Raw genomic sequence first — 27,663 nt, 5'->3', positions numbered from 1 at the left:
GGGCTTTGCATTTGCCTGAATTCTCTGGTCAGGCTTACTAGATACGGTCAGGACTGGAGACCATATTCAGGAGTAGATGGGGCCATGGGTTAGCAGCACAGCCATCCTTAATGTGAGCTTTAGTCACCCAGGTCTTGTATTGAATGTCTTCATTTCTTTTGTAATGTCTTGGAAAATGAAACCACTTTTTAGGAACCTTTTTGAAATTCCAATGATTATAATATGCAAGTTAGGAAAATTTAGTGACTTTGGAAAATGAGTATATTTTAACAGGGCCGTGTTCTTAAAACTATGATATCCTTTGGGTGAAAACATTGACAACTACCATCTTAAGAATGAATGAGCAGAAAACAATGTTTTGAGTCAGTTTTTAGATGCAGATTAATGTGTTCTTAAACTGTAAGTTTCATGCTACCTGAGAACTTGATAGGTAACTGTTTCTTATGTGATAGAGTCACTTACGCAAAGATGGATTTTAGAGATAGATAAAATCTAGATGTCATGAACAAACACCCAAAGAAAATTAAATGATTTCCCTGAGTTTCTATATGGCGAGGTTAGGGTGGGGCTGAACACAGAACCCAGGAGTCCTGCGTGTGTGATCCAGAGGCTTTCTGCTGTATCATCTCTCACTTTTTGGTAGTGTTGCCCTGTCGTGGAATTCTGGAAGAACTCCACGTACAGCTGCGGGGAAAATACTGGAGTGAACAAAGTCTCATATAGTTCTTTATGTGGGACATCTCAGATTCATTAGTAATGTTAAAAGGTAAATACTATGCCTTGTTTTTCCAAATCATTTAAACTAAGGAACCTTTTTTTTTTTTTTTTTGGTAGACTGTCTATTAATATCTTGCATTTTGGTGATAAGTTTGGGGATTTGGAGCTACATCCCAGTGTTACTAAAGGAAGGAAAGTAGTTACATGTCTTTACATGGGACTCAGGTCAACGGGGCCACTTGATAATGAGATAGCATTTCAGTGTTGCTATCTGATCTTCAGACCACAGTTTTCTCAAGAACGGTCTTGGTACTTGCTTGTCTCTCTGGGCCACAGCCTGCTTCCGGTGGTAAGTTTTCCCAGCGGTGGGAGAAGCTGTCTGGATTCCGGCTCTGTGGTAGTACTGCGCTCCATTATTCATTATAATCACAGGTTAGCTGCCCCATGATTAGACGTTATGCATGGAAGTGGGATGGTTTGAGTCACTAGAATGTGGACACTGAAAAATAGTTTGCCATCATATGATGCCAATTTGTTCCCATGCTGCTCTGTTTGGATGTGAAGGAGCTTTGTGTGCCTCCCAGCTAGTGAAGAGCAGTGTGATGCCCAGAAAGTGTACATTTCACCATGTTTACCACTGTGTGCAGTGGGTGGGCTGCTACTTTGGCATGTGCTCAGGTAGAAGCATCTTGTTGAGAACTGGAGGTAGATACAGTTTCATGAATTACTTATTAACCTTGGGTGCTTTATTCTTAAAACGGGGATGATATTTGCCCTCCTTAACATTCTTATCTCAGAAGCTAAGAAGGAGGTCCTTTAAAAAAAAAAATCTCCAGAGTGCTTTAATTATCTAACTAAAAATTAGTGTGGTGGAGGTTGCTGTCACTTTCACTGATGTCATAGCAGGTAAGGTTTGAATTAACTTTGGAGACAAATGATGGCAAATTATTAAGCATAAATAGAAGAAACAGAGGAAAAATTTCAGGTTTGCATAATTGAAGTATAAATGTGATATTATTACCTGTGGTGCAGTGGCAGCCATCCTATCAGATTCTTCGGGAAGTGAAAGTGTACGCCATTTATTAGAATAGTAAAAAGAAATCATGAGGTTTAAGGGCTTCATTTTATGTTAATTACTGTGAAATTATTCTAAGGTATCCCAAAATGTGTACGGCTTAGTTGGACAAATAATTAAATTGATTTTTTGCATTATGTCCAAAAAGTTTCTCTGCTATGAATAATTCATACACACGATATTGTGAGGCAATTGCTTTTTAACCTGTGATTAAGTTCAGGCAGCAAGCACATACCGGTGCTCTGCAGTCTTAGGGTGGGTGCCGAAAGCTCTACAGCTACCAGGTCTAAATGGTGTATTTAGTGGGGTCTTTTAAAAACAGCTGAAGGTTGTCTGTCAGGCAATTTAAGTGTCTGCACCATATTTACTGTGGTGATTTCTCTTAGGATGACAATATATATGCATTTCAGAAGATTGAGAATGGATCTGAAGATCGGATTGGGCTATGCATCGTAGTGCTCTCGTTGTAAATCTCTGAGCATTTGGCACATTTTTATGTACAAATGTAAAGTTCACATAATCTTAAAACATAATCACTTCCGTATGAAGTTATGTTTTGTTTTGTTTTTCAGTAGCGCTAGTGTTTTTTTTCTTGATTTTGTCAGCCTTCTCTGTATTGTTAAGCTGGTCTGAGATCCTGGGCCTGGCTTTGTTACCCTTTCTAAAACATTGTTTCTGAAACTTGAGTGTGTATCCAAATCCCCTGGAAGATTTGTTAAATGGATTGGTGGGCCTGCATCCTGAGTTTCTGATTCAGTGTGTCTGCCCGGAGGTCTGAGAATTGGATTTAGACTGAGATTCGAGGTGGCATGACTTTGCACCAGCTTTGAGAACCACTGTAGTAACTTCCCTTTCTATCCCTGTCCTGCTTCTTATTAGAAAAAGTAATCTTTGGGCTTAACTTCCTAAGAACTTTTAAGAAACTTTTTTTTTTTTAAGATTATGTTTATTTATTTGAAAGAGAGCGAGAGAGGGAGAGAAAGCACAGACGGAGTGGGAGAAGTAGACTCCCCACCGAGCAGGGAGCCCGGTACAGAACTTGATCCCAGCACCCCGAGATCACGGTCTGAGCTGAAGGCAGACATTAACTGAATGAACCACGCAGGTGCCCCAGAAACTTTTTTTATTGGAAAATTCCAAAAGGGTAGGAGAAATTCCAAAGGGTAATGATATTAATGATCATTAATATCTACGTCTTACCTTTCACCAGACTTGAAATTTTGTTTCATCTGTCCATTTACTTCCTTTGTCCCCATTCCGTCCACTCTCTCTCTCTCTTTTTTTCTTTTTCTCTTTTTCTTCCTTTCTTTCCTGTTTTCCTTTTTCATTTCAGGAACATTTAATAGCAAATTCTAGAAGACCTATTTCATCCATAATTTTTCTGAAATATCAGGAACTTTAAAATAGAACCATGATACATGTCATTCAAATGAGCTCTGAGTCCTTAATACCATCAAATATTTAGTCCTTGTTCAATTTTCCTTGATTATGGTTTTTAAAAATGTGCATCTTGATTCACATAATTTTGCAGTTGGTTATATGGGATTTTCTAGACAGATGTCACCAGTGAATAACAGTTTATCTGTTCCTATTTAAATTGTATTCTTTTTTTTTTTTTAATTTTTCTTTTTTCTGGTATACGTTAGTGAGAACCTCTAGAACAATGCTGTAATGTTGGTGATAAGAAGTCTTAATGGCAACAGTCGAATGTATCCTTATTAAGTGTGATATTTGTTTGCTTCTGTCAAGTGCCTAGGGGAGATACCAAGGTAAGGGGTTCGCTTTGAAATGAGTTCTCACCTTGAGGTTTTTTAGACCTCAGAAATAATGTGATGTCTGACCTTAGTCCTGTGTGAAGATCAGCTGTGTTTACAAATTGTCCGGGAAGAGATTTTTCACCTCTCACCTCGTGAAACTGTCTTGACCTTGGCACATTTGCTTGCTGATTCGCCCTGACCCTGGAGGTGTCCCCTTTTTATTATCAGCTTAGTGCAGTGATCTCCTCTTGGGCCTGCATCGGTAGGATCCGGGCCCTGCCCGGAAGGCAGATCACTGGTCGTAGCCATCAGAGTTCAGCCTCAGGGCTCCTTGGATTCCTGTTGCTGTTTTGCTCTTGGCCTCTGGAATAGTCTTTATGTTCTGGTCAGTGGCGCAGGTTTTCCTCTCACTTGTTTTCGCTCAGCATTTTTCACGTGTTAGCAGGAGAATCATCCCGAGTACCTAGTTCTCCATCCTCCCAGAGAGGGAGATGCACGTGTGTCTTTCATCAGAAAACACAAACTGTGCTTCCCTTGGGAGAATTAGAGGACTCTCCCGAGTTCAGCTCTTCCATTCACTGTGAAGGTCTGGCTGAGGGTGCAGGGGGCCGCCCCCCAAGTTCCACCTCATATGTCCCGAGAACTTGTCAGGAAAGTGGCTTTGTTGACCTGGAAGAGATGTTCGTCTGTCTATCCTTCCTTCCTTCCTTCCTTCCTTCCTTCCTTCCTTCCCTCCTTCCTTCCTTCCTTCCCTCCTTCCTTCCTTCCTTCCTTCCTTCCTTCCTTCCTTCCTTCCTTCCTTCCTTCCTTCCTTCCTTCCCTCCTTCCCTCCCTCCCTCCCTCCCTCCCTGCCTTCCATTCCCTTCCATTCCCTTTCTTCCTTTCCTCCTTCCTTCCTGGTTTATTTATTTATTTGAGACAGAGAGCATGAGCAGGAGGGGCAGAGGGAGAGCGAGAGAATCTCAGGCAGACTCCCTGCTGAGTGCAGAGCCCTGCATGGGGCTCGATCCCACGACCCTGAGATCACAACCTGAGCTGAAACCAAGAGTCAGTCCTTTAACCGACTGAGCCACCCAGACGCCCCGAAATATTCTCCTTTCTCTTGATAATTACGGTGTTGTCTTCATCACTTTGACTAGAAACACACCATCTTCCTCGGGGCCTAGAAGCTCTGCACTGATGCATGTTTTTACCTATGTCTCTTTTTTCTTGTAAGTCTGTATTTCCCACTCTTTGTTTTCTTAATTAAAAAGAATAATCCTTTTTATTTTGCTAAGCTACTTTAAATCCTTTTTGTGAGGAAATGGGCCATAAATGTGACATTTATTCCACACAGCATTATTCTCAATCTGCCCCCGCCCCATCTGTTTCCCTGGATCCCCCATGGTTCTCATCGTCGTGCTCCTCATTACCTTCTTTGCTCCTAGACCACAATAAAATCAGATCTTTAATCTTTGCCACAGGCCCTGGTGATTATCACAGTGAGACTCTCACTGAGTATTGACTGCTTAACTAAGCGAGCCGAGAAGCCTGCGGTGGGATCCTGAGGCACTCAGGACACCGAAGCTAGTGAAGAGGGACATAAATACACTTTTAAAACTTGGCTTCACAGTGGGGCAAGTCCTTCATTAAAAGTAAGCAGGCAGTAACATACTTAGAGATAGGTATGCTCTCAGCATTATATGTAATTTGTATCTAGGAGAAAATCATGAGGATTGCCTGAACTTAATAATAATACCAGCGGCTGCTATTATTATTATTATTATTATTATTATTATTATTTATTACTATTTTTATGTAGTCGAGTTTGGACTGCACATCATTCCTGCACAACCCATCACCACCTTACCCGTCCCCAAGCAACTGCCCAGTTCTACACATGAGTCTGTAATTCTTGCTTTTCTGGTTATTAGATTTAAGGGGGCGAGGGGAGTGGGTACCCCCTGCTGCTTAGCTGGAAAATGCAAACTGGGGAGGGGCCTAGATCCCTTGGCTTTTCTCAAAAATGGCATGAATTTCTTCAGGAGGATATTTGTCTTTAGTTTTGTTTTCTTTATTTACTATGGAATGAAACCTTCTGGGAAATTCTCTTAGGGTTCCTGGTCTCATTTTACAAACGAGCAAACAAACTGAGGCTTGGAGAGTCTCAATAATTGACTCATAGACATTTAGCTGGCAGGTGACAGAGTCGAAGACTTAACCCAGGAGTATTTAAAGCACAAAATTATTCTGTCTTCAGGGTTATACTCTACTTCTCCATTAAAATTATATACCAAGTTTATGTATTGTGTGTTTCATATGCTAGCATATCAGAAATTCATGAAATTTACAGATGATGTGGAGCTCGTTCTGATCAGAGTTCTAAAATAAACATATATATTGAGAACATGAAATATTCTTACAACAAATGACACTTAATACTTTCTTTGTTACTCATGTGGCATTTTCATTTCTTTACCCTTTTATCTTTGATAAAATTGCATTCCCACGTGTTTTTATTTGAGCCTCAACCACTTAGTGTGACAGGTGGGAGAGCAGGTGCATGGTTCCTCCTGGCCCTTTGTGGCTGGAGTGGCCTTCGGGAAATGAGGTCAAGGGGAAGCACAATGCTCTTTAACGCTCCTCGCAGTTGCCAGACTATCTTTGTGTGTCCGATCGCAGGAATACTTTTTTAATCCAATGTAATTTTTCATGCGCTGTTATCCTTTCTGTGTCCTTTTTTGCCACTGTGACAGATTCAGAACTGCTTCCGTAACCAAGCTATGGAAGTATACAGCATTTTGTGATTACCTGCTCTAGGAAATATTTTGGCAACAAATCCCTTTCCTAAGTTCTTAGCCATTTGGAACGAAATAATGAGAAAGATAGCTGGTTCTGTGTGAAAGCAATCACTCTTGGCTAGCTATGTACCCTCTTAGAGAGATTTCTTTTCTTTACAATTATTAACACATGTTAAAGTGCATTACTGGCCTTACCTAGTGGGCCATAGCCGTGGCTCTTTGATCAGGTAATAATTATAGTTTTTCAGTAGAAATGATGTATCTGTCAGGTCTCATGTTGGATCTTTATAAAGTCCACACGTTTAAAACTAAAAGCATGAGACAAGTGGAGTTGTAATTGTTAACTTATAAATTTATAAATTGCTAATTTATAAATACCTTATATATTTATTTCTCTAGTACTTTAGAATCTGGATATTCTTATATATTATCTTTTAGGTGTTTGCAGCCAATGGGAATTTCTTTGGTAGCCACAGAGTATATTTTAACCCCATCATCTCTTTTACTTATTTATTTTTGCATAAAAATTTGAATTAGTTTTTCATGACTTCTTTTCCCCCTTCTGCTTGCTTGTTTGTCTCCTATGTATATGTGGCCAATAATTGAAGAAGCTCATGCAGTCAGAGTATCACATTGTTTCACAAGGCTCCTTGGAGCAAGAAATTTTTCTTAGGTTCTCCCACAGCAAATACACATGGGTGATAGAAATCATTGGTGTGACAACCCATTTCTTTCCACAGTAGAGATGTTTTACTCCTGCACAATTGTCCACCCAGTGTAGGTATGACCTATGTAACAGAATTTAAGCAGTACAGTACATCAGCCCGGGATAAGTGTTAAATCGTTTTAAAATCTATATCCCTCCCCACATGCAAGATACTCCCCAAAACTCCAGTATTTTCATCCTGTTACTGCTTCCAGGTCAGGCTTGAGCCCCAGGATCCCATTATCAAAATCAGGTCCAAGTGTGTATTTGGCTCCTTGAATGAGGTTCCTTGTGTCGAGTACTTCTCAGTCTAAAGACCTGTGAACTAAGGAGACAAGTTATGTGCCTTGCACTCACCAAACACACAGTTGTGAGATAGAGTATCTCCCTCTCTAAAGAGGGGGAGTAGGAGTCACACGGTAGTATCTGGTCCATTGAGATTCTGAAGTTCACCTGAAATCACCAGTCCCTTGAGTAAGCCTCGAATTAATTCTCCACAATTCTTGGCTCCACCCTTGGGCTGCTTTTTTCTTTTAAATTCTGAGTGAGCTTTTTTCTGTACAAGTGGCCCATGGTTTTAACTGAAAAGAGTATCAGCCTGTTCCTTGGCAAGAGTTGTTTCAGGGTTCAGAATCCCCTTTACATTTTGTGCTCTCCCTGTCCCTTATACTTCAATCTGGTAAAATTGCTTTAAAGATTTTTTTTGAACTAACAATAGGTAATAATAGACCCTTAGCCAGGTTTTTCCAGCTAACTCTGAATTCCTGTTAAGAGTTGGCAGGTATTATTCTAGTTGCTGGATAAATGGCTGATGGACATACTCAGCAATTGGCCATATTGAGAACCACTGCCTTTCTTTATAACTCTACAAATAAGGGCTGCTTCTTCTTCCTCTTCTTTTTTTTTAAGATTTTATTTATTTATTTATTTGACAGAGAGAGAGACACAGCGAGAGAGGGAACACAAGCAGGGGGAGTGGGAGAGGGAGAAGCAGGCTCCCCGCTGAGCAGGGAACCCGATGGGGGACTCGATCCCAGGACCCTGGGATCACAACCTGAGCCGAAGGCAGACGCTTAACCGGCTGAGCCACCCAGGCACCCCAAAGGGTTCTGTTAGAATGAAATTCACCCCCATACCTGTTTGTTAGGAATATGTAGAATATATACTAGGATGCTGGTACTCCATGAGTTGTATAAAATGGATAGGCTCTGGATTGCATTGAGGTTGATTACAGGTCTTTCTAGTTCTCAGTTGATCCTGTTAATGTGTTGGGTTTGGGGGAAATGCCCTTTGAGAATGTCTGAGTCTATTAAAATAGGGTGTTTGGATTAAATCCTAATACTCTTCATCATATATCACTCTGGTAGGTTTGTTCACTGCAGTTACCCCAACCTAGTCACTTACAAAAATATGTGTTTACTTGCTTGTTTTGTATTTTCCTCAAAGATTATAAGCCCCCAGATAGATCTTGTATGTTTCTCTTACTGTTGTATCTCCATTGCTCTGGACAGTGTCTGGCTTACCTTGGTCCTCAATAACTAGTCAGTGAGTAAACGGAACTGTGTAGCTATTGGCTTCTATACCAGGAGTTTTACTACTGAATAAGGGTATAAATATAAGTAAGACATTGTGTTGTCTCTGCCCTCGAGATGTTTACATTGTAAATAAAATAAGGAAAGAATCGTGATATACTATGTTGGGGCATTAAGAAGTCTGTGAAGTATTTTTAATTGAATGAGGTGGCAGCACTTTAGAGAGTAGAGAAAGGCAGTTTTGCCGGATGCATTGATCCTTGTTCTATATGAACTCAGACTTTAAAAAGGCACCCCCTTTATAAATCAATTTTTAAATTTTTTATTGAGGTGTGATTGATATATTAGTTTTAGGTGTACAACATAATGATTCAACATTTGTGTGTATTGTGAAATCATCACCAAAGTAAGTCTAGTTAACATCCATCACCTAGAGTTAGAAGATATTTTTTCTTGTCATGAGAAAGATCTTTCTTAGCAACTTTCAAATACGCAATACATTGTTATTAACTATAGTTACCATACTGTACGTTACGTCCCCATGACTTACTTATAACTGGAAATTTGTACCTTTGGATTCCCTTTACCTGTTTTGCCCAGTCCCCACTCTCGCCTCTGGCAACCACCAATCTGTTCTCTTGGTGGTTTTTTGTTTTGTTTTGTTTTGGTATGGTTTTTTGTTGTTTTCTCAAGATTCCACATGTAAGTGAGATCCTATGGTATTTGTGTTTCTCTGACTTATTTCACTTAGCATAATACCTCAAGTTAAGTTCCAGCCATGTTGTTGCAAATGGCAGGATGTCCTTTTTCATGGCCGTGTAATATTCCTGTGTGTGTGTGTGTGTGTGTGTGTGTGTGTGTGTGTGTGTGTGCGCGCATCGCATCTTTTTTATCCATTCATCCATTGGTAGACACTTCGGTTGTTTCCATATCTTGGCTATTATAAATAATGCTGGTATGAACGTGAAGTGCGTGTATCTGTTCAAATTAGTGTTTTCATTTTCTTTGGATAAATACTTGGAAGTGGAATTGCCGGATCATATGGTAGTTCTGTTTCTAATCCTTTGAGAAGCCTCAGTACTGTTTTCTGTAAGTAAGTGGCTGCACCAGTTTACATTCCCACCAGCAGTGCCCAGGGCGCCCTGTCTCCACGTTCTCGTCCCTTCTACTCCTCTCTTCTCCGTAGCCATTTTCACAAGTGTGAGGTAACATCTCATTGTGGTTTGGATTAGCATTTCTCTGATGCATAGCGACGTTGGACACCTTTTCATGTACCTTTTGGTCACCTGTATGTCTTCTTTGGAAAAATGTCTATTCAGATGCTCCACTCCAGAACCAATTTAATCAGATTGATTCTTCTGCTGTTGAGTTATATGAGTTCTTACATATTTTCGGATGTAAATGTGCCACCCCTCTTAACACTCCTTCTAGAGCTATCTGCAACAAAAGGCCTGTGCTGGAATTGAAATGATAAAAAAAAAAAAACAAAAAAACAGTAAAATAATGAAGACTGCTAACCAGGCGTGGTTTCAGGAACCTAGTATTTATTACAGGAACTTAATCTTCACAACATTCAGGAAAGACAGGGTTGTTGTTACCCCCCTTTTACAAGTAAAGGAAGGCACACAGGAGGGTAACTGTCCAGCCAGCCAGTGTGGTCAGGATTTGAAGTCGTGTCCTTCGCCCTGTACTCACTCAGTTCCTCATCCCATTGTGTTCCAGCTGTTGTGATCTGGTGGATTTCTGGTCTCCTTTGTGAAGTGAACCATGGGTGGGATGGACCAAACATTTTCCAGTCCCACTTCAGCCTCATAATTACACATCTTGGGAAGAGTATTGGATGCAGAATAGGGTTGAAAAACTCATCTGGGATCTTCTGGGATGATCAGAAGACATCTGCTAAAACGGCCTTAGCTTTCTCGCTAGGCTTTGGGACTTACCACCTTTGCTACTTGCTTCTTGATTAGAGGACCCAGCAGGTTGTAAATCCTCTGATCCTGCCTCTGGAATGCTTTTGTAGTTCTTTCTGCCATAGATCTCCCTCTCATGAACATTCTGCTCGATACCAAACCCCCTCGACACCAGTATGTCTCGTTAGCCTGGACTATTCATTGCATTTCGTTGACATGGGACATACAAGTCAGGATCAACAAGAGTTCATTGACACTTTGCTGGGATTGCCTGGCAGATACTTACATCTGTGAGTGAGGAACTGAACTTAATAGAAGGAATTCAGTAAATGAAACAAAACAAGCGGTGGAAATGTGAGCACCTCTTAGGATCCATTTATTTCGTGGCACTGGATCTTAAAGCATTCATCAGGCTGGGAGGAACGGAAGAACTTCATTCGAGGTAGTGGAAACCATATGTGCTAACACCCATCCAGTGGCCCAGCCCATGTGGGGAACTCAGTAACTGGACACACTTAGGTTTTTTGGACGTGACAGGATACTAATGAGGTGGTCATGTTTATTTCTTAATAATAATACTGAATTAACACTTACACAGAAAGAGGTGTTTTAAATGTTTTCTCAGACAAAGAGTTGAAATCTTTTTATTCGGGGATCCATATGTCTTTCCGTTCTCCTTGATTAACTTAATTGCCTTTTTTTTTCCCCCTTGTCAAATGGAGTACCACCTGCCATCCTTCCCCAATGAGTTGGTGGTTGTTTAAGTATACTGTTTTGAGCTAAATATTACCAAATGGTCATAACCGAACGTGCTATGCCTGTCTGGAAACGTTTCAGTGAGAAAAAATAAAAGTGCCCTTTGGGTTTTCACGTGAACATTGAGGCTGAAGGCTAATTTCGGTGTCTCATTGTGATTTTGATTATGTAAAATATCCTGCATTGGTTTTAAAAGTCTTTCTTTTCTCCCCTGCACACCTGCTAGCTAGGTGATGTGATGGTCGACATTGCAAGTAACATCATGTTGGCTGATGAGCGTGTCCTTGGGTTGGCACAGAGGGAAGCGAAGGCCTGCAGTAGAATTGTTCAGTGTCTGCAGCGCATTGCTACATACCGATTAGCAAACGGAGCTCATGTTTATTCAACAGTAAGTGTAAAGCTGTCCTCGAATTCTAAGAAAAAAATTCATTGAAAGCCAACTTGAACTTAAAAAAGATACGTTTTTTTTGCCCCCCTCATGATAGGGTGGGTATTTTCCGTTACTGCCGATTATTACAGAATTTCCTGTTGTCTAACAGTTTAAAAGCTCATTTTGCTTTTGAGTGGTCTGTTTTCTTGGTAACTGGAAAATGCTTTCTTAATTTGCTGTTTAAATGGTTCTCACCATTTAATCTAAAACCAAACAAGCACACGGTAGGTTTGCTGTACTGTCTTGTCATCGACCCACCGTCCAGTCCCAGTTTGAGAGAGTGTCTGATTGCTTGCCCGGGTTCTAATTTCAGAAGAGAACTGGGAGGCCCTCCAACACATGTGAACTCTTGGCATTTCCAGTCGGTGTCGCTCTTGGAATGATGAATTTTTATATTTAATAATCACTCAGTTAAATAGTATTAAATTTTATTTGTGCTAAATTGAGCTGCTGTCCTGCTGACTTTTTCTAAAAGTGTGGTAAAATGTGATAAATAAAGTCTCATTCCCTTATGACTCACACTCTGGAATCTGGACCATGGTTTTCATTTCCTAATTATTTCACTGGGTTCATAGAATATTCTAGAAATCCTCCTATGATTTTATACAGTTAAAGATTACTGTTTTCCCAAAGATCAATGGGATCTTTTTGATGATACTATGTTTTATTGTTCCTTTTGCTCAGTGAAGTTTAGGATTACCTCCTTGAATAATAAATGGAATGGAGGTCTACCTTGGCTGCTATCCTGACAACGTAGTTCAGGGTAATTTCTTTCTCAGATACATGAACTTACTTGAAACCAGCTCGCCATTTTTATGGCCACATTTTGTCCTGTCTGGTCATCTAGATCCATTTTAAATCCCATGCTTTAGCCTTACTACTTGGCTCCAAGAGCTGCTTCCTTCCTCTGCACCTCACTGGTTCTTCAGAGAACTCTAGGATATAATAAAGGGGCATTGTAGGTGTCTGCACTCCACTTCAAAGTGTGAAAAGGGTTTCAGGAAATTATGCATCTACTTGTAATGGGATACAGCTTCCAGAGCACCTCAAAACTGCAGTTTTCTTTTGACGGAGGTTTCACATGTTTGTCATAATTATATGTATCTTTGCTCAGTAAAAGAATGGAATGTCATTTGTTAACAAATATAATTGAACTTAGTAAGAATTTTCACCGTGTGTCATCCATGTGACAGAAGCTAACGTAAAGATTTGTCAGTCTTGAATATTTGGGAAGACAGTTCTTTTCTACCATGCGTATGGTGCATGGCAGGTTCTATGTGGCCTTTTATATTTTTTTAATTTGTATCTTACCTTCCTAATAGATTTTATATACCTCACAGAAATTTTATGCTTGAAAAAAATTGAAAAAGAGGACATTGTCCAAATATGGTACTTAGAATGGTGCCTTGCTGATTACAGTAGGCATCACTCAGTCACCCTTAAAGGAAGGACGGAGATGCTGTCTGCCTGCAAAGAGTTAACTTCATTTCCCCGTAATAGAAAAGAGTGAATATGGCATGAAGTACTGGAATGAGGAGACCTCTGTTTTTTTTTTTAATTTTACTTTTTAAATTTTTATTTTAAAGTAATCTCTGTACTCAGCGTGGGGCTCGAACTCATGACCCCGAGATCAAGAGTTGCATGCTCTTCCACCTGAGCCAGTCGAGAGTGAGGTGACTGTTAAAAGAGTGTATTTTTTCAAACCCTAGTCCTCCTCTTGTATTATCATTAAGAGAGTCCACTGATTTCTCTAGCTCATTTGCTTTTAATAAGACACTTCCATTTTTAGCTTATAGTTTCCTCAGAGTGCTCTTTAAGTGATTTTTATTGATTTCTCACTTATCTCTGATCCTCCATACTTTATGACTTGTTTCCTCACTTGGTATCTTGTCTAGTTTAGGATATCCTTTGGTTTCCAGCATCTTTTTTTATGTGCCAGTTACCTGCACAATGTCTTTGTTAAGTAAGAAGTGGAGCCTTTGCCTCCAGCTTATGTACAGTGATTTGTGTTTGAAAACTCTTCGAAAGTGCTTTTCCCTCATGCTGTAAATCTTTCATAACCCCTGTTTGATTGACTTTTGAAGTATTCACCCAATATTGCTCTGGAAGCTTATGTCATCAAGGCGGCGGGCTTCACTGGGATGACATGCACCGTGTTCCAGAAGGTAGCAGCTGCTGATCGGACAGGCCTTTCCGAGTATGGGAGGCGGGACCCGGACGGAAACCTGGATAAGCAGCTGAGCTTTAAGTGCAATGTTTCAAATACGTTTTCAAGTCTGGCACTAAAGGTATGTTGTATTCCATAAGCATTTAAGAGTCTTTACTGTTAGTACTGTCAGATTAGAAAACTCAAAATGGTTTGCTTTGCAAAATAACCTAATTTTTAGAAGCTATTTGGGGGTGGGGTAGGGTGGGTATTGGTATTGTTTTGGCTGTTGTTTGAAAAGAAACTCAGACCGGGAAGGGACATGTTATAATTTTCATGGGCCTAGACACTTTTGCCCTTTGGACCCCATTCTCCACACAAAAATACCAAATTATATTTTATGACTGCAAGTGGTAAAAAGATGAATCTATTAATACATTTTAGAACATTTTCTTTGACCTGAAAGTTCATTTTTATGCTCCCAATTTTAAAGACATGAAAACATTTCCATAGACCTCCTCCAGATACTGTGTGCCCTTGGCTCTGTGCCCACTGGACCTAATGGAAAAGCCAGCCTTGAGATCGGGCATTTAATCAGGCAAGCTGTAGATCAAGATTTTTGGCAAAGAAGTGCAAACATGTGATCTGTCTTCAGAAAATGTGTGTTTTATTGCAATGAAAAGCATTTTTATTGAGTTTCAACATTTGGGGTATAGATGTGTTTCATTAAACTACATCAAAGCACATAGTGGAGGTACAATTCCAACACCCTAATGGAACCACATTTTCTCATTTAGCTTTGTGTGGCCATGTGTAACTGTGTTCTCTATGGATTTTAATTACACAGTATGTTCTTTGGTTCTGGCTTGTCCCTGAATTATATCATAAACAGCATTGCATTCACTTTAAAGGCTGCATGGTAATTGATCAAATGGGTGTTAGGTGTCCTGGTACTTTGTGGGCACTTAGTAAATATTGAATGGATGGATGGATGGATGGATGGATGATGTGGGCACTCAGTAAATATTGAATGAATGAATGGATGGGTGGATGGATGGATGTGGGCACTCAGTAGATATTGAAAGAATGAATGAAAGAAAATTAACATTATTTTCTTCACCTTGCTGCCGGTGACCTCCATAAGGAGAGCCGGTTTGCCAAATTTAGAAGTAATCCAACTTCCCCCACTGCGCAAGACAATCTCAGCTAGGTCAGAATGTCTATAATGATAATATATTTACTTGATATAATATACTCAGAGGAAAACTGGCAAGATTTATTTGTGACTCTTCCCTCTGGGAGGGTACTTAACGTACCCAGCCACACTCCTGCCAACCTGCTGTTTTCCTCACTGTGTTGTTCGTCAGTAAAAACACACCACAGAAGGCAGAGACACAGGATCGCACACCAGCCCAAGAGAGGGAAGCATGTGTCTTTGAGGAGCACTTAAAATTGATGAACACTTCTATCTTAGATGATCATAGTTGGTAGAAAGGGATTACAAATGATGAAACCCTGCATTTCATCAATTTCACAAGCTGCCCCTTCGGGTAAGGAGAGTTTCTACCTGCCAGAGTAGAAAGCTTTAAATGAACACACTCAGATTTGTCAATTTCACACTATTTTATCCTCTTAAGATCATCTATGGCCAGAAACCAAGGACACATTACACTATTATTCATGCTTCATTGATGGACATGATTAAACCAAGTGAGAAAGGAAATATATCCTTTGTGACTTAAAATTAGTTAAAAATTATAACATCAACAGAGCAAAATGCTTTAGTACTTTAATAGAAAACTTACTTTACATTTTTAACTTTATTACTAGGGCAATTTTTACTCTTCTTGCATGTCTTTTTTTTTTTTTTTTTAAATGCCTTGAATATACTAAGTACATAATGCGAACACCTCCTAATTAATGATATTACCCTTGAATGGGAGAATATGCTAACATATGAAGTTAAGCCTCTAAAAAGGCAGTTTCTCTGTTAGCAATAGGAACCTTACGTGAATTGCTCCCTACGTATTTCTTTGATCTCTGTCCTGTCTTTGCTACCATCACAGTCTGGTTTGGACTTCTATATTACCCAAACCATTGTGACTTCCCATGTAGTCTTTGGGTCTCTAGGCTCTTCCTTAAAAATCCATCCTTCTTGTATAGATTGGTCTACCTAGGCCTGCCTGACGTTCGACCAGCATGTCCCAATGTAACCAGGACAGTCAGTAAGATACTAAAATACTTCCTTACCCTGTAGCAAATGCAGCTGCTGTACCAGTTCCCGAGGGCTCCCCGAGCCCTGCTGGTCCTCCAGGGAGCATCACCCAGTCCGTCCATCCTTTAGCAACCGAAGGGCGGGTACCTACAGAACAGAGGGCCTCCAGGAGCCTTCCGGTTTGCGGAAGCTGTGCAGGTTGTCTGTGTGCACGTCATTTCAGGTGGTTACTGTTGTTAGCATTATCCCTGGATTACGCAGCATGGATACTGACCTTGCTCATCCCCTGATGGACACTCCTTGTCTATCTGGAGGCTGGCCATCGGGTAGCTTCCTCCTTTGGCATTTATCTGCATTCCTGCCACACGGCTCTTCCTCCCTCCTCTCTTCGGTCCGGTAACAACAGACCTCCCTTGGCTCCTCTCCCAACCGCTGGCCATTCCTAGGCCAGTCTCATGCTCATTCTCCTGCTAGACTTCCCAGCTGCTACTCTTGCCCTTCCTGGGCAATTTGGCTATGTGCAGAAATGTCACCTTCAGGAAACCTTGACCAAATGCCATCCTGTCGGTCCTCTCTCACCCTCATCTCCTTTATTTCTCTTCTGTACTTTGCCTGTAATGCTCGGCTCCTGTGTCATTGTGCATGACGTGGCTCCTGCACCGGACCGAGGATTGCTTGAGGGCAGAGCGAGGGCTTGAGTCAGCAGTGAGTTCCAGTGCCTGGCCTCGGTCGGTTGGCCAGGGGGAGACTGAGGTAGCTGTCATCCGACTCTTACAGCACCGAATCTCTGCTCTTGTCTTCACCGAGTGCTTCCTTCCCCCATTGGCACCATAACAGACCATGCTACCATCACCAGACAGTACCTGTTGGTGATAAATGACTAAGAGCTTTTAGAACTTGCTGGTGTTTTGAGTTCAATATAGAGCTGTACTCTAGCCTAAAAGAACTGGTTCTTTAAAGTTTTCTTGACTGGAATTTAGAAATCAGTGTTTCTCTCTGCATCCCCCATTTCCCTCGTCCTTGACACCTAGGGTTTTAGCCCAGCTGAAGTTCTTTAGCTTTCCAGACCAGTCATGTAGGTCTTAATGCCCCCTCCCTCCTCTCTGCCCTCAGGCCCATACCCCTGCCCAGTAAGAGCCTTGCTCCTCTAAGACTCCATTCAGATAGTACCTTCCTTCTCTTCCTGAGAATTCGTCACTGCCTGTTCGTTTCCTAGTGCTTTGTTCGTTCTCCAGAATAATTAGAAGCTGGTATCATGGCAGGGTGAGTTATATGGGGACAAAGAATGTGGTCTCAGTAGCCAGACACCCTGGGTTCACGTTCTTCTCCCCCACTTAACAGCTGTGCAAACTTGGGCAAGTGCCTCAACCTCTCTGAACGTGAGTTCTTCATCTGTTACGTGGGCCTCATGAAATAGTACCTACCTCAATGGGTTATTGAGAGGATTATGTGAGGCAAATGTGTGGACATTCATAATAGTGTCCAGCACAGAACAAGCGCTTGATAAATGTTCTTACCATGGTTTTATTGTTGTTGCCTCTCCCTTGTTAGACTATGAATATTTGAGGCAGGGACCATGGCTTACTCATCGAATATCTCCAGAGTGCCTAGCACAGAGCAACGAAACATCTAGTAAATACTGCTGGATAAAATTTAGCAGCCAAAGCTTAATTAGCAAGGAAAATTAGTTAAAAACTTGATTCTGAAGGCAAACAAAATCCCTGTTAATCTTTAGCAGTGAGATAATCAAAAAGTGGTATGCATTTAATAAGTAATTATACACAAGAAAATTAGCACATATCATATCTATCTGTATAAAATCAAGAGTGTAGATTGTTAAGACAACATAAGTAAATTAGTATTTTCATTGTTTGTTTTAGTATTTTATTGTTTTAAGGCAGGTGCCTCTGACTCATTCCAATTTTAGTGTTAGAATTCTATAGAAGTGAGCAAAATTAGGATTTCAGGAAATTTTAATTTATTAATTACACAGTATCAGAAGTTCAAATTATTTCATAAGGAAAGGTGTTAAAATCTAGTGGAAGTATTTGAATTAATATCCCTTATGATGTGTATTTTCTTCCCAGTTTAATGTCATTGTAAGTAGGGAAGTAAACATGAATTTTGCAAATAAAATAATAAGAGCTCTATGATAACATCCATTTCATGTGTGTTCATACTTAGTCAATTTTTAGTATTGAAATTAATACTAAAAGTGAATTGTGGAACTCAAAATATGATGAGGTTCTAGATGATTGTTGGTAAGTCTGTTACTTGAGGGCATTTTCTCCCCCACCCCCCCGCCAGCCTCCAGATAACCACCTGCCACACTGAGGCAGTAATAGTCATAAAAATACCACCCACAGTTATGTAGCCTCTTGTGCTTGTCGTGGTCATGATTCCCTGTGGTCCTCACAGCCATTTGTTAGAAAGATCATCATTCAATGCCCATGACAGATGAGACCCAGAGAGTGTAAACAAAACTGTGCCGTGTTAAGGGGCCAGGAAGTGGTAAGGCTGGGACCCACATCCTGGTTTCTTATTTCAGATATCATGTTCCTTTCCCCAGTGGTGGCAGATGACCTGCAATAATGAACATTAGACTCCAAAACATGTATTTCCCAAAGGGTTTTAAGAGCGCTTTTTCTGACGTATTAGCTATAATTGCCTTGTTTCCATTGCTGTGATCCATACATTTTAAAATGAATAGATGGTTTAAATGAAATGACAGACTGGTTCCTTGCCTTTGGGCCAAGTGGCAAAAGGTAAAATCATGACAGATGTAACAAATGGGTGTTCCTCGGTGATTTGGTTCATGAAATTTACAACTTTTCCATAATTAACAATCACTTCTTTTAAAGAAATGAAATATACAAATATTATATTCTTACTATAAAAATCCAAACATTCATTACTGATACAGTTTTTCCAGCACTCCTAGCCATCCTCTGTCCATTCCAGGGCCCCTGTAATTATTATTGAGCCATATTCCATTATTGGACTTTAAGGGATATTTTAGAAGCCAGAATATGTAGCTTTCATCTATTGGTGATCTGTTCATACTCTTCTGGCTTTTTATAATTTGTTGTTTGGATGGTTTTACAAGTTTAAACTTTGGAGAAAACATTTTCTGACTTCTAGAAATCAAAGATGTCATTTCCTTTTTCAGCTCTTTTAAAAAGTGTCAGTATGTCTTCTTTTTAAAATTAATTTGATAACCCATAGGTAATGCTTTCCCAGAGAGTTGTGCTTTGCTTTTGAGTCGTTTTGTGTTCACAATAAAGTTATTTTATTGAATCGTATAGTTCTTAAATTTTAATAAATGTCCAGTTTGTAACGCTTTGTCAGGATTTTGACCTTTTAACTAGTCAATCTGTTGATGTTTTTCCGTTTTTGCATCTCATTTCACACTTCAGATAAATTTATATACAGAATAGGAATTTACTAGATGAATTTATAATAGACTTTGTGTCTCCATCAGGTTATTATGTTTGTGAGAATAGTAGAAACCTTTTTGTGCATGTTTCTTAGGCAAAATATTTCTAACAGTTATCTTCTTGGCATCTTCAATTTAAAAGAAGTATTCACACTTCCAATATTCAGACTTTCAGAATACTTTATTCAGCAGATATTTGTGTGTGTCCAGTGTGTTCTAGCATTGTTCTAAGCACAGCCGTTAAAAACTCATTTTAAAGTTAATCACTTGCTTAAATAGAACCTTTTAAAAAAATATAATCATGCCACACAGACTTTCATTAGTTTTGCAAACAATGGGTTACTTTTATCAAATACAAATACCAGGAACTATTATTAACATAGGGGGTCCAGAAAAATGAGATGATCTGCACTCAAAAATCCTGCTACTGTAGTTAAAGGGGCAGACAGTGAGTTGCATTGTGATATTGCATGTATTAGTTACGATAGAGCTGTGTGCAGAATGCCACGGGAGGCGAGAAGAGGGAGCAGCTAACTGGAAAAGCAGCATACTGAGGAGTCATGTAATTAATCCTCCAAAAAAGCCCCATGTTAAGGATGTCTTTCTCCTGGCTGTCAGCCGCTCTTATTCTGATCCATCTTTGACATTGCCTGCAAAATTATCTTGCTAGAAATCAGATCTGCCCAGTTCAAGAGTTTGCCAGACAAAAGAACAGCAGGGCATTTCAGCACGGGATCCTGGTGTGTGCAGCACTCCCAAGTGGCATAAAAAATGTAGGAAATCTCAAGGATTGATATATTCAGGGTGGCCAGGTTACAGGTGGTGGAATAGGGAATGTTAGAAGAGGAATTTGAAATGTAGGTTTTAGCCAAATCATATGATGTACTTAGGATTGGGGGCAGTATTCACTAAACATTGGAGAACCGGGTTGCTCTTTAAACTAATTTAAGATCAAATATGTTTCTTAGGAGGAAATTCTGTGGATTGGAGAGATTGATGTCAAGAGAAAAACTTTGGATGAATTCTTAAAACAGAATTTTTTTAAGTGGTTAATTATTTGCCTCCTTGGTATACAGATTTGTTTTTTATTGAATGCTAAATAATTTATAGTTTAACAATCCCTAATAAAGAAGTATGTAAAGCATTCGATGATCAGCTGCTCTGTTTGTTACTGTGTTTCTCTAACCTGATTTCTAACATGTTTCTTAGTCTCAGGGGCACTTCTGCTAAGATCAGAGTTTGCTTGAATCTAAGTTTCTGTTAAGTCTGTAGAATTTCTTTTTGTTGACAGTTTGAATCCATCCTGAATCACCTTAGAGTTCCATAAGTCCAAATTAATTAAACTCATATTTGTGGTGGGCTGCATTGGTGCTTATATCTATAATTGATCGTTGTAAAATTGATAGAAAGGGTGATCACTGAGATTCCTGGTCTGTTTAATGCTATCGACGTCAGCAGTATTTGTTACCATGGGAAGATTCACTTTATTGTCTGAAATTATTCCTTGTTTACGACTTTAACTCTTTGAAATAGAGTTTGCATTTCTCTTTATTTTATGCTTCTTCTGTGCTTTGGTGTGGTGTTCAGATATTTCGCGTAACTGATAAATTGTTCCAACTATTAAACATTCATAGCCGTCTGAAGTATTCTTTCTGGCTTCTGCACACTAATATGGCAAACTTTCTTTGATTTTGTTTTTTTTTTTTAATCTATATTCAGAATACTATCGTCGAGGCTTCTATTCAGCTTCCTCCTTCCCTTTTCTCACCAAAGCAAAAAAGGGAAGTCAGACCCACTGATGACTCCCTCTATAAGCTTCAACTCATCGCATTCCGCAATGGAAAGCTTTTCCCAGCCACCGGGAATTCAACAAATTTGGCTGATGATGGAAAACGGCGTACGGTGGTTACCCCTGTGATTCTCACCAAAATAGGTTTGTTACGTGGCTTAGGTTCTCCTGTAGTGACTGGGTAGTGGGACTTTATGATATCCCATACCTAAAAAATGCTTATTTTTTGTTCCTTCTCGCTTTAATGAGTCCCTAGTGAGAAACAATACCACAGAGTACCCATTCATGGGTAAGTCGACATTTCATTGTTTCTGAAGTTTGTTTCAGAAATACTTTCATTTCCCATTTTCTCCAGATGGTGTGAATGTGGATACCCACCACATCCCTGTTAATGTGACGCTGCGTCGAATTGCGCACGGAGCAGATGCTGTGGCCGCCCAGTGGGATTTCGATTTGCTGAACGGACAAGGAGGCTGGAAGTCAGATGGGTGCCATATACTCTACTCGGATGAAAATATCACCACCATTCAGTGCTATTCCCTTAGTAACTATGCAGTTTTAATGGTACGGCAGTTGTTAACTTTATGCATAAACACTAAATTTCTTCATTTTTTCCCTCGGCATAGTTAAGCTCCAGTGAAGATTTTTTTTTTTTTTTTTTTTAACTTTTAACATAAACTGTTACCTTTTGTTAGGAGGTGATATTTGGGGTAATTCTGAATTTAAAGGGAAATTAAGTGACGACCGAGTGCGATGTATGGGATCGAACTTGGTTATAGGGATTTTTCAGGAAACGTTATAAGTGAATCAGTTCCACTAAACTTTGATCTTCTGAAATTTGGAGACATTTTGGGTCCATACAGTCCAACTACTAACCAGGAAAGAGTGACTCATTTGCCCAAAGATACACAGTGAATAGTGAGAGATTTTCCTTCTCTGCCATCTACCACTTTTTCCCACTATACAGCATAGGTTTTAGACTCTTGAATTTAGAGTAACCGTGGCAATTTTAATTTAGTCACGGTAAGTGACAGTATTGACCCAGGTCATGTCTTTTCACCGTTAATGCTAATCACGCTAATGTTGTTTTCTGTTATTTACCACTCTTCATACCTGTTAGTCTGTGTTAGCCAGTTTCTTTAGTCTCAGGGAAACTAAAATATATAGATGTGTGTAAATGTGTATATGAATGTATAGGAACAGTTGTGTTATTAACGAGTTACTTAAGTGAATCTGATTCCTGAGCTGGTAAGTGTGAAATTAGCCATACTAGTTTGTATTTTATATTACAGTATATACATGGAGTACGTAGACATGCATTTGGAGAGCAGTGGAAGGAATTACTTATGAATCTGAAAGACATTTTTGAGAAATGGCACAAGGCTAGCCTGGGAGTGAGGATGCTTATGTTTCTGTTCCTGCCTCCAGATCTGAATCTGTTATCTAGACAGGATTTTATCAAAGCACTAAATAATCTTGAAACGTGATATATCTTAATTTTTGTAAACTCTTCTTTTCTTAACAAAACAAAAGCATGGGGTGCCTGGGTGGCTCAGTCGGTTAAGCGTCAGACTTTTGATTTTGGCTTAGGTCATGATCTCAGGGTTGTGGGATTGAGCCCCATGTCAGGCTCCGGGCTCAGTGGAGAGTCTGTTTGGGATTCTCCCACCGCCCCCTCCGCCCCCCGCTTGTGTTCACTCACACGCGCTCGCTCTCTCTCATAAATAAATCTTAAAAAAAAAAAAAAAAAAAAAAAACCCAGAAAGTGTATTTACCACTAGAAATGATTTTGAAGCAAGCCTGAAGTAGAATAGATTTTCCTGAACTCCTTTTTTGGTTTTCTCTTTGCACCTCAACTAAGTATATACCGTACCCAGCCTCTGGTCAGACAGGTAGAGCAGGGAATAAATAGATTGTTTAGAGGGGCATGAGGATTGTCTTTCAGTGACCTCTGTCAGTACGTCTGTTATTTAGCTCAGCTGACTGTGGGTGGAGACTACAGGACGCCGACTCAGTCATACTTGTTTAAGTTATTTATCCTTTTCTTGTTTATAGTTCTTGTTGGTAAGTTTAGACTTCTCCCAGATAGAAGGTGTTTGATATGTGTTAAGTTTGAGTCTGGCTTCTCTAAGTTCACATTTTATTATTTTGTAGTAACCTTTCACATTCAAGCATGAAGCAATAAAGTATGAGACATTTTCTTTCAAAGTGTTTTATTGTTCAGGTTTTGATGATAAAATAACCTGAAATTAGAAAGTACTGGAGGAGAAATAATAGAGATACAGCATTGTATCTTACATAATAAGTAGAGAAAGTTGGGCAAATAAATGAAGCAAAACATACACAAAAGGCATTTTATAGGCTTCACTGTTAATGACATGATACTGTACATGTGAAACTTTTTATTTAATACTTAAAAGCATCTATTTTTGAACTTCCTAGCTCTTCTTCTAAACTATTTAAATTGGCATAATCCTTTTCTAGAAAGAATAAGCTATTTTATCTTTCATGCTTTTAATCTTTTAAAAAATGTAATACACAATTCTTTAAAGCTAAAATACAGTACCGAGATATTTCTCTATTTTCAAAGAATAGCCTTTCTTTTGCTCTTTTAAAATGTAACTGTGCCACCTAGAGGCAGCAAAGTGAAATGTGTCTGAAATTGTCAAAAATTGTTAACAAAAATTATGGGATTTTTAGAATTGCTAATTAAACATGAAGGCACAGCTGATGGAATTATGCCTACTTTTGAATGAACCTATGTCTGAGATAAAACAGGTGTCTTCTAAATTTTGGAAATCAGCATCTTTTTTCCTTATCTGACACTATTTTGAATAATCGATAAAATCCTATTTTTCTTGAAAACTGTCTTAATAGATGGCTTTCTATAGCAAATCTAAATTCCTATTTTGGCAGATAAAAACTTTTCCCTGATCGTGCTTAAAAAAATGAGACAGAAAGAATATATTTGTTTGCAAATCGGAATAGATACCATGGTTTTGTTCAGTAGATGTCCTGCTGTAACCAGTTATGTATATCCTAGGTCACAGTGGGAGCCAGAGAAAAAAACTTAAGCAGAAATTGGGTCTGCTTGAAATAAATGATCAGAAATAGTAGGAATTGAGGCAGAAAGATTCCTGGAAGTTGGGGTTAGTAGGAGACAAAAGAAACCTGAATAGTAAGGAGGTAACGTGTGGGGTCAGACTATTTGGGTGGTACCATCGGTGATAGTAGTAAAGATAAAATAGCCTCTGTACTGTGATTCCCTTTTGTTACTGTGTTCACACAGAAATACAGGAAACTAGAGAGCTCTCATTTGTTTCTACATCCCTCTAGTGTAGCTTTGAAATTTTGTTTGTATAAAACTTGCTGAATGAAAGCAAACTTCAGCTTCACCTATGCTATAATTAAACATGCATGCTAGCAACCTTTTTTTTAAATACAACTCTTAAGTAGTTACTACATTCACAGGGATCAAATGTCTTAGTTATTTCAACGCATTAATGTATAGGGAAAACTTGACCTCCACCCCTCTCTTCCATTATGGTCACTATCTGTACAAAGTCGGTAACTTGTCACTAATAGAAGTTTCTTGCCTGTTGTTGAAGGGATTTTCATGTATCTTGAAACAGAATGAATATCTAGTCCTATTTTCTTCCATTTTTGCATGAAGGCTCCATGCTCTAAACATTGTTTCAAACCATGCTTTTTTCCCCCCATGAAACAGTATATCTTCGGACGGTGATGGTGTCTATGGTACTTTCGGATGATATGATGCTGGTGGCTAATTTTCATTAAGTGCTTATGTTCTAGGCATTCTCCTGAAATCCTTACATGCATTAACTTATTTGGTCATTGTAGCTACCTCATGAGGTCTAGTGCTATTCTCATTACCCCCAGTTTACAGGTGGAGAAACTGAGGCATAGTGAGGTTAAGCACCATGCCCAACTTTGCAAAGTTAGTGTTGGAATCGGGATTTGAATTCAGACTCCAGAAATCAATGTCTTAATCACTCCACTAAATCTCCTTTCCGAAATCTTCCTATATCTTCCTCATTCTTTTTTTTTTTTTTTTAAGATTTACTTATTCTAGAGGGAGCAAGAAAGAGAGTGCAAGAGCAAGCTGGGGGAGGGTCAGAGGGTGAGAATCCCCAAGCAGACTCTCCGCTGAGCACAGAGCTGGATTCCGGGCTCTATCCCTTAACCCATGAGATCAGGACCCAAGCTGGAACCAAGAGTCTGACTCCCAACCGACTGAGCCACCCAGGCTCCCCGGCTTCATTCTTTTTCACCATTGAACATTATTTTATGTTCCTACCATGACTTATTTAGGTCTTCCTCTGTTTCCAGTAATTGCCTTGTACAGTATTATTTCACATATTTATAGAAAATCTGCAGGATAAGTTTTCTGAAGTGGTCTCAAAGGGGGACCAATTTTATTCAGTGGAGGTATTGAGCAAAATGCATAGATAGATCCTAAGATAGATCTTAGGTGTATGGTTAATGATTTTTTTATGTGAATACGCACCTTTGACTACCATCAAGATCAAGATTTTGGCTTGATTACTTGTTAGCTGTCCTGTGCTTCTTTCTGGTTAATGCCCGCACCGTCTCATGAGATATCCCCTGTCCCATGTCTGTCACCATAGATCAATTTTGCCTGTTTTTAAACTTCATAAAATTGGAATTTTACAGTATATACACTCTTTTGTGTCTGGTTTCTTTCCCATCACTACATCTGTGAGATATATCTTTGTTTTTGCATGTAACAGCAGTGTATTCTTTTTCATTGCTACACAGTTCATTGTAGGAAAATACCAGAACTTGGGTGTTGCACATTTGATGGGCATTTGAGCTGTTGCTAGGTTTTGGCTCTCAAGAGAAAGCTGCTGTGAGGATTCATGTACATGATTTTTGATGGACATGGGCACTCTGGAGTGGAATTACTGGTTGGTAGGCTATCCGTATATTTAGCTTTGGTCGCTTGTGCCATACAGTTGACCAACATGGTGGTTTTGGTTTATAGTCTCAACAATAATGAGAGTTTTAGGTTTTCCACATCCTTGCCAATGCTGGGTAGCGTAAGTCTTTCATTTTAGTCTTTGGTGGTGGTATTATGATATGTCGTTGTGGTTTTAATTTGTTGTTGTCTGTTGACTAATGATGCTGAGCACCTCTCCATTTTCTTATTGTCAGTTTGGGTATCCCCTTTTGTGAGGTTCTTGCTCAGATCTTGCCTGTTTTCATTATCTTTGACTTTTATTTTTTTTTCTTTCAGTTTTATTGAGATATAATTGACATGCAACACTGTATAAGTGTAAAAGGTATACAGCATAATGACTTCCACATATTATGAAATGATCACCACAATAAGTTTAGTTAACATCTGTTATCTCATATAGATACCAAAAAAGAAAGAAAAGTTGTAGGCTCTACAACTCTCAGCAACTTTCAAATATACCATACAGTAGTATTATCTTATAACTGGGAGTTTGTATTTTGATTACCTTCATCCAGTCCCCCCCCCTTTCCCCTGCCTCTAGTAACCACAAAAGTGATCTTTCTCTGTGAGGGTTTTTTGTTGGTTTGCTCGTTTTGTTTTGTTTGTTTTTAAGATTCCACATTACATCTTGCCTATTTTTACTTTGGTTATCTGTTGTTTTCTTACTGACTTACAGGAATTCTAGATATGAATGGTGAATGGGAGCTCTTTGTTGGATTTATGTGTTGCGAGTATCTCTCCCAGTTCATGCCGGTCTTAATGAGTTAGGGCTGCTGTAACAGAGGACCAGAGGCTGGGGTGGTTTATAAAGACCAGGAATTTATTTCTCACAGTTCTGGAAGCCTGAAGCCCAAGAGCAAGGTCCTAGCAGATTCGATGTCTGGTGAGGGCCCACTTGCTGGCTCATAGATGGCGTTTTTTTCCTGTGTCCTCATATTGTGGAAAGGGCAAGGGAGCTCTCCGGGGTCCCTTTTATCTAGGCGCTAATCCATTCATGAGGCCACTGTGTCCTGATCACCTCCCAATAGACCCCACCTCTTAATACCATCATATTGGGGATTAGTGTTTCAACATACGGATTTTGGAGGGACACAAACATTCAGTCTATAAAAGTGCCATTTTCCTTTTTCTCTTAATGTTGTCTTTTTATGAACAGAGTTGCTTAATTTTCCTAAGGTCTTGCTTTTTATAGTTAGTGCTTTTTATATCCTCTTTAAAAAAATCAATAGTGTCTGACTCTTGGTTTCAGCGCAGGTCATGATCTCTGAGTCATTAGGTCAAGCCCTGCATCTGGCCCTGTGCTCAGCATGGATTCTGCTTGGGATTGTTTCTCTGTCTTCCCCCATTCTTCTGCCCCGTTCCCATACACACACACACACACACACACACACACACACACACACACACACACA

At 39.5% G+C, this 27,663-nt stretch overlaps 1 protein-coding gene across 1 annotated transcript in view; it reads left to right on the top strand.

Moving 5' to 3' along the window:
* Positions 1–27,663, top strand: part of ADGRA3 (adhesion G protein-coupled receptor A3) — a 125,108-nt gene that overhangs the window by 80,440 nt on the left and 17,005 nt on the right. Inside the window, exons 13-16 of the mRNA XM_025887523.2 lie at positions 11,460–11,621; positions 13,748–13,951; positions 21,180–21,393; positions 21,605–21,813. Of these exons, the coding sequence (XP_025743308.1) occupies positions 11,460–11,621; positions 13,748–13,951; positions 21,180–21,393; positions 21,605–21,813 (789 nt within the window). The remainder of the gene's footprint in view (positions 1–11,459; positions 11,622–13,747; positions 13,952–21,179; positions 21,394–21,604; positions 21,814–27,663) is intronic.

The sequence above is a fragment of the Callorhinus ursinus genome, unplaced genomic scaffold, assembly GCF_003265705.2.
Source record: "Callorhinus ursinus isolate GAN/ISIS: 27379988/994484 unplaced genomic scaffold, GSC_fseal_2.0 scaffold4, whole genome shotgun sequence".
Lineage (NCBI taxonomy): Eukaryota > Metazoa > Chordata > Mammalia > Carnivora > Otariidae > Callorhinus > Callorhinus ursinus.
Note: the sequence above shows the minus strand (reverse complement) of the source record. Positions and strands in the feature narration are given on the sequence as shown.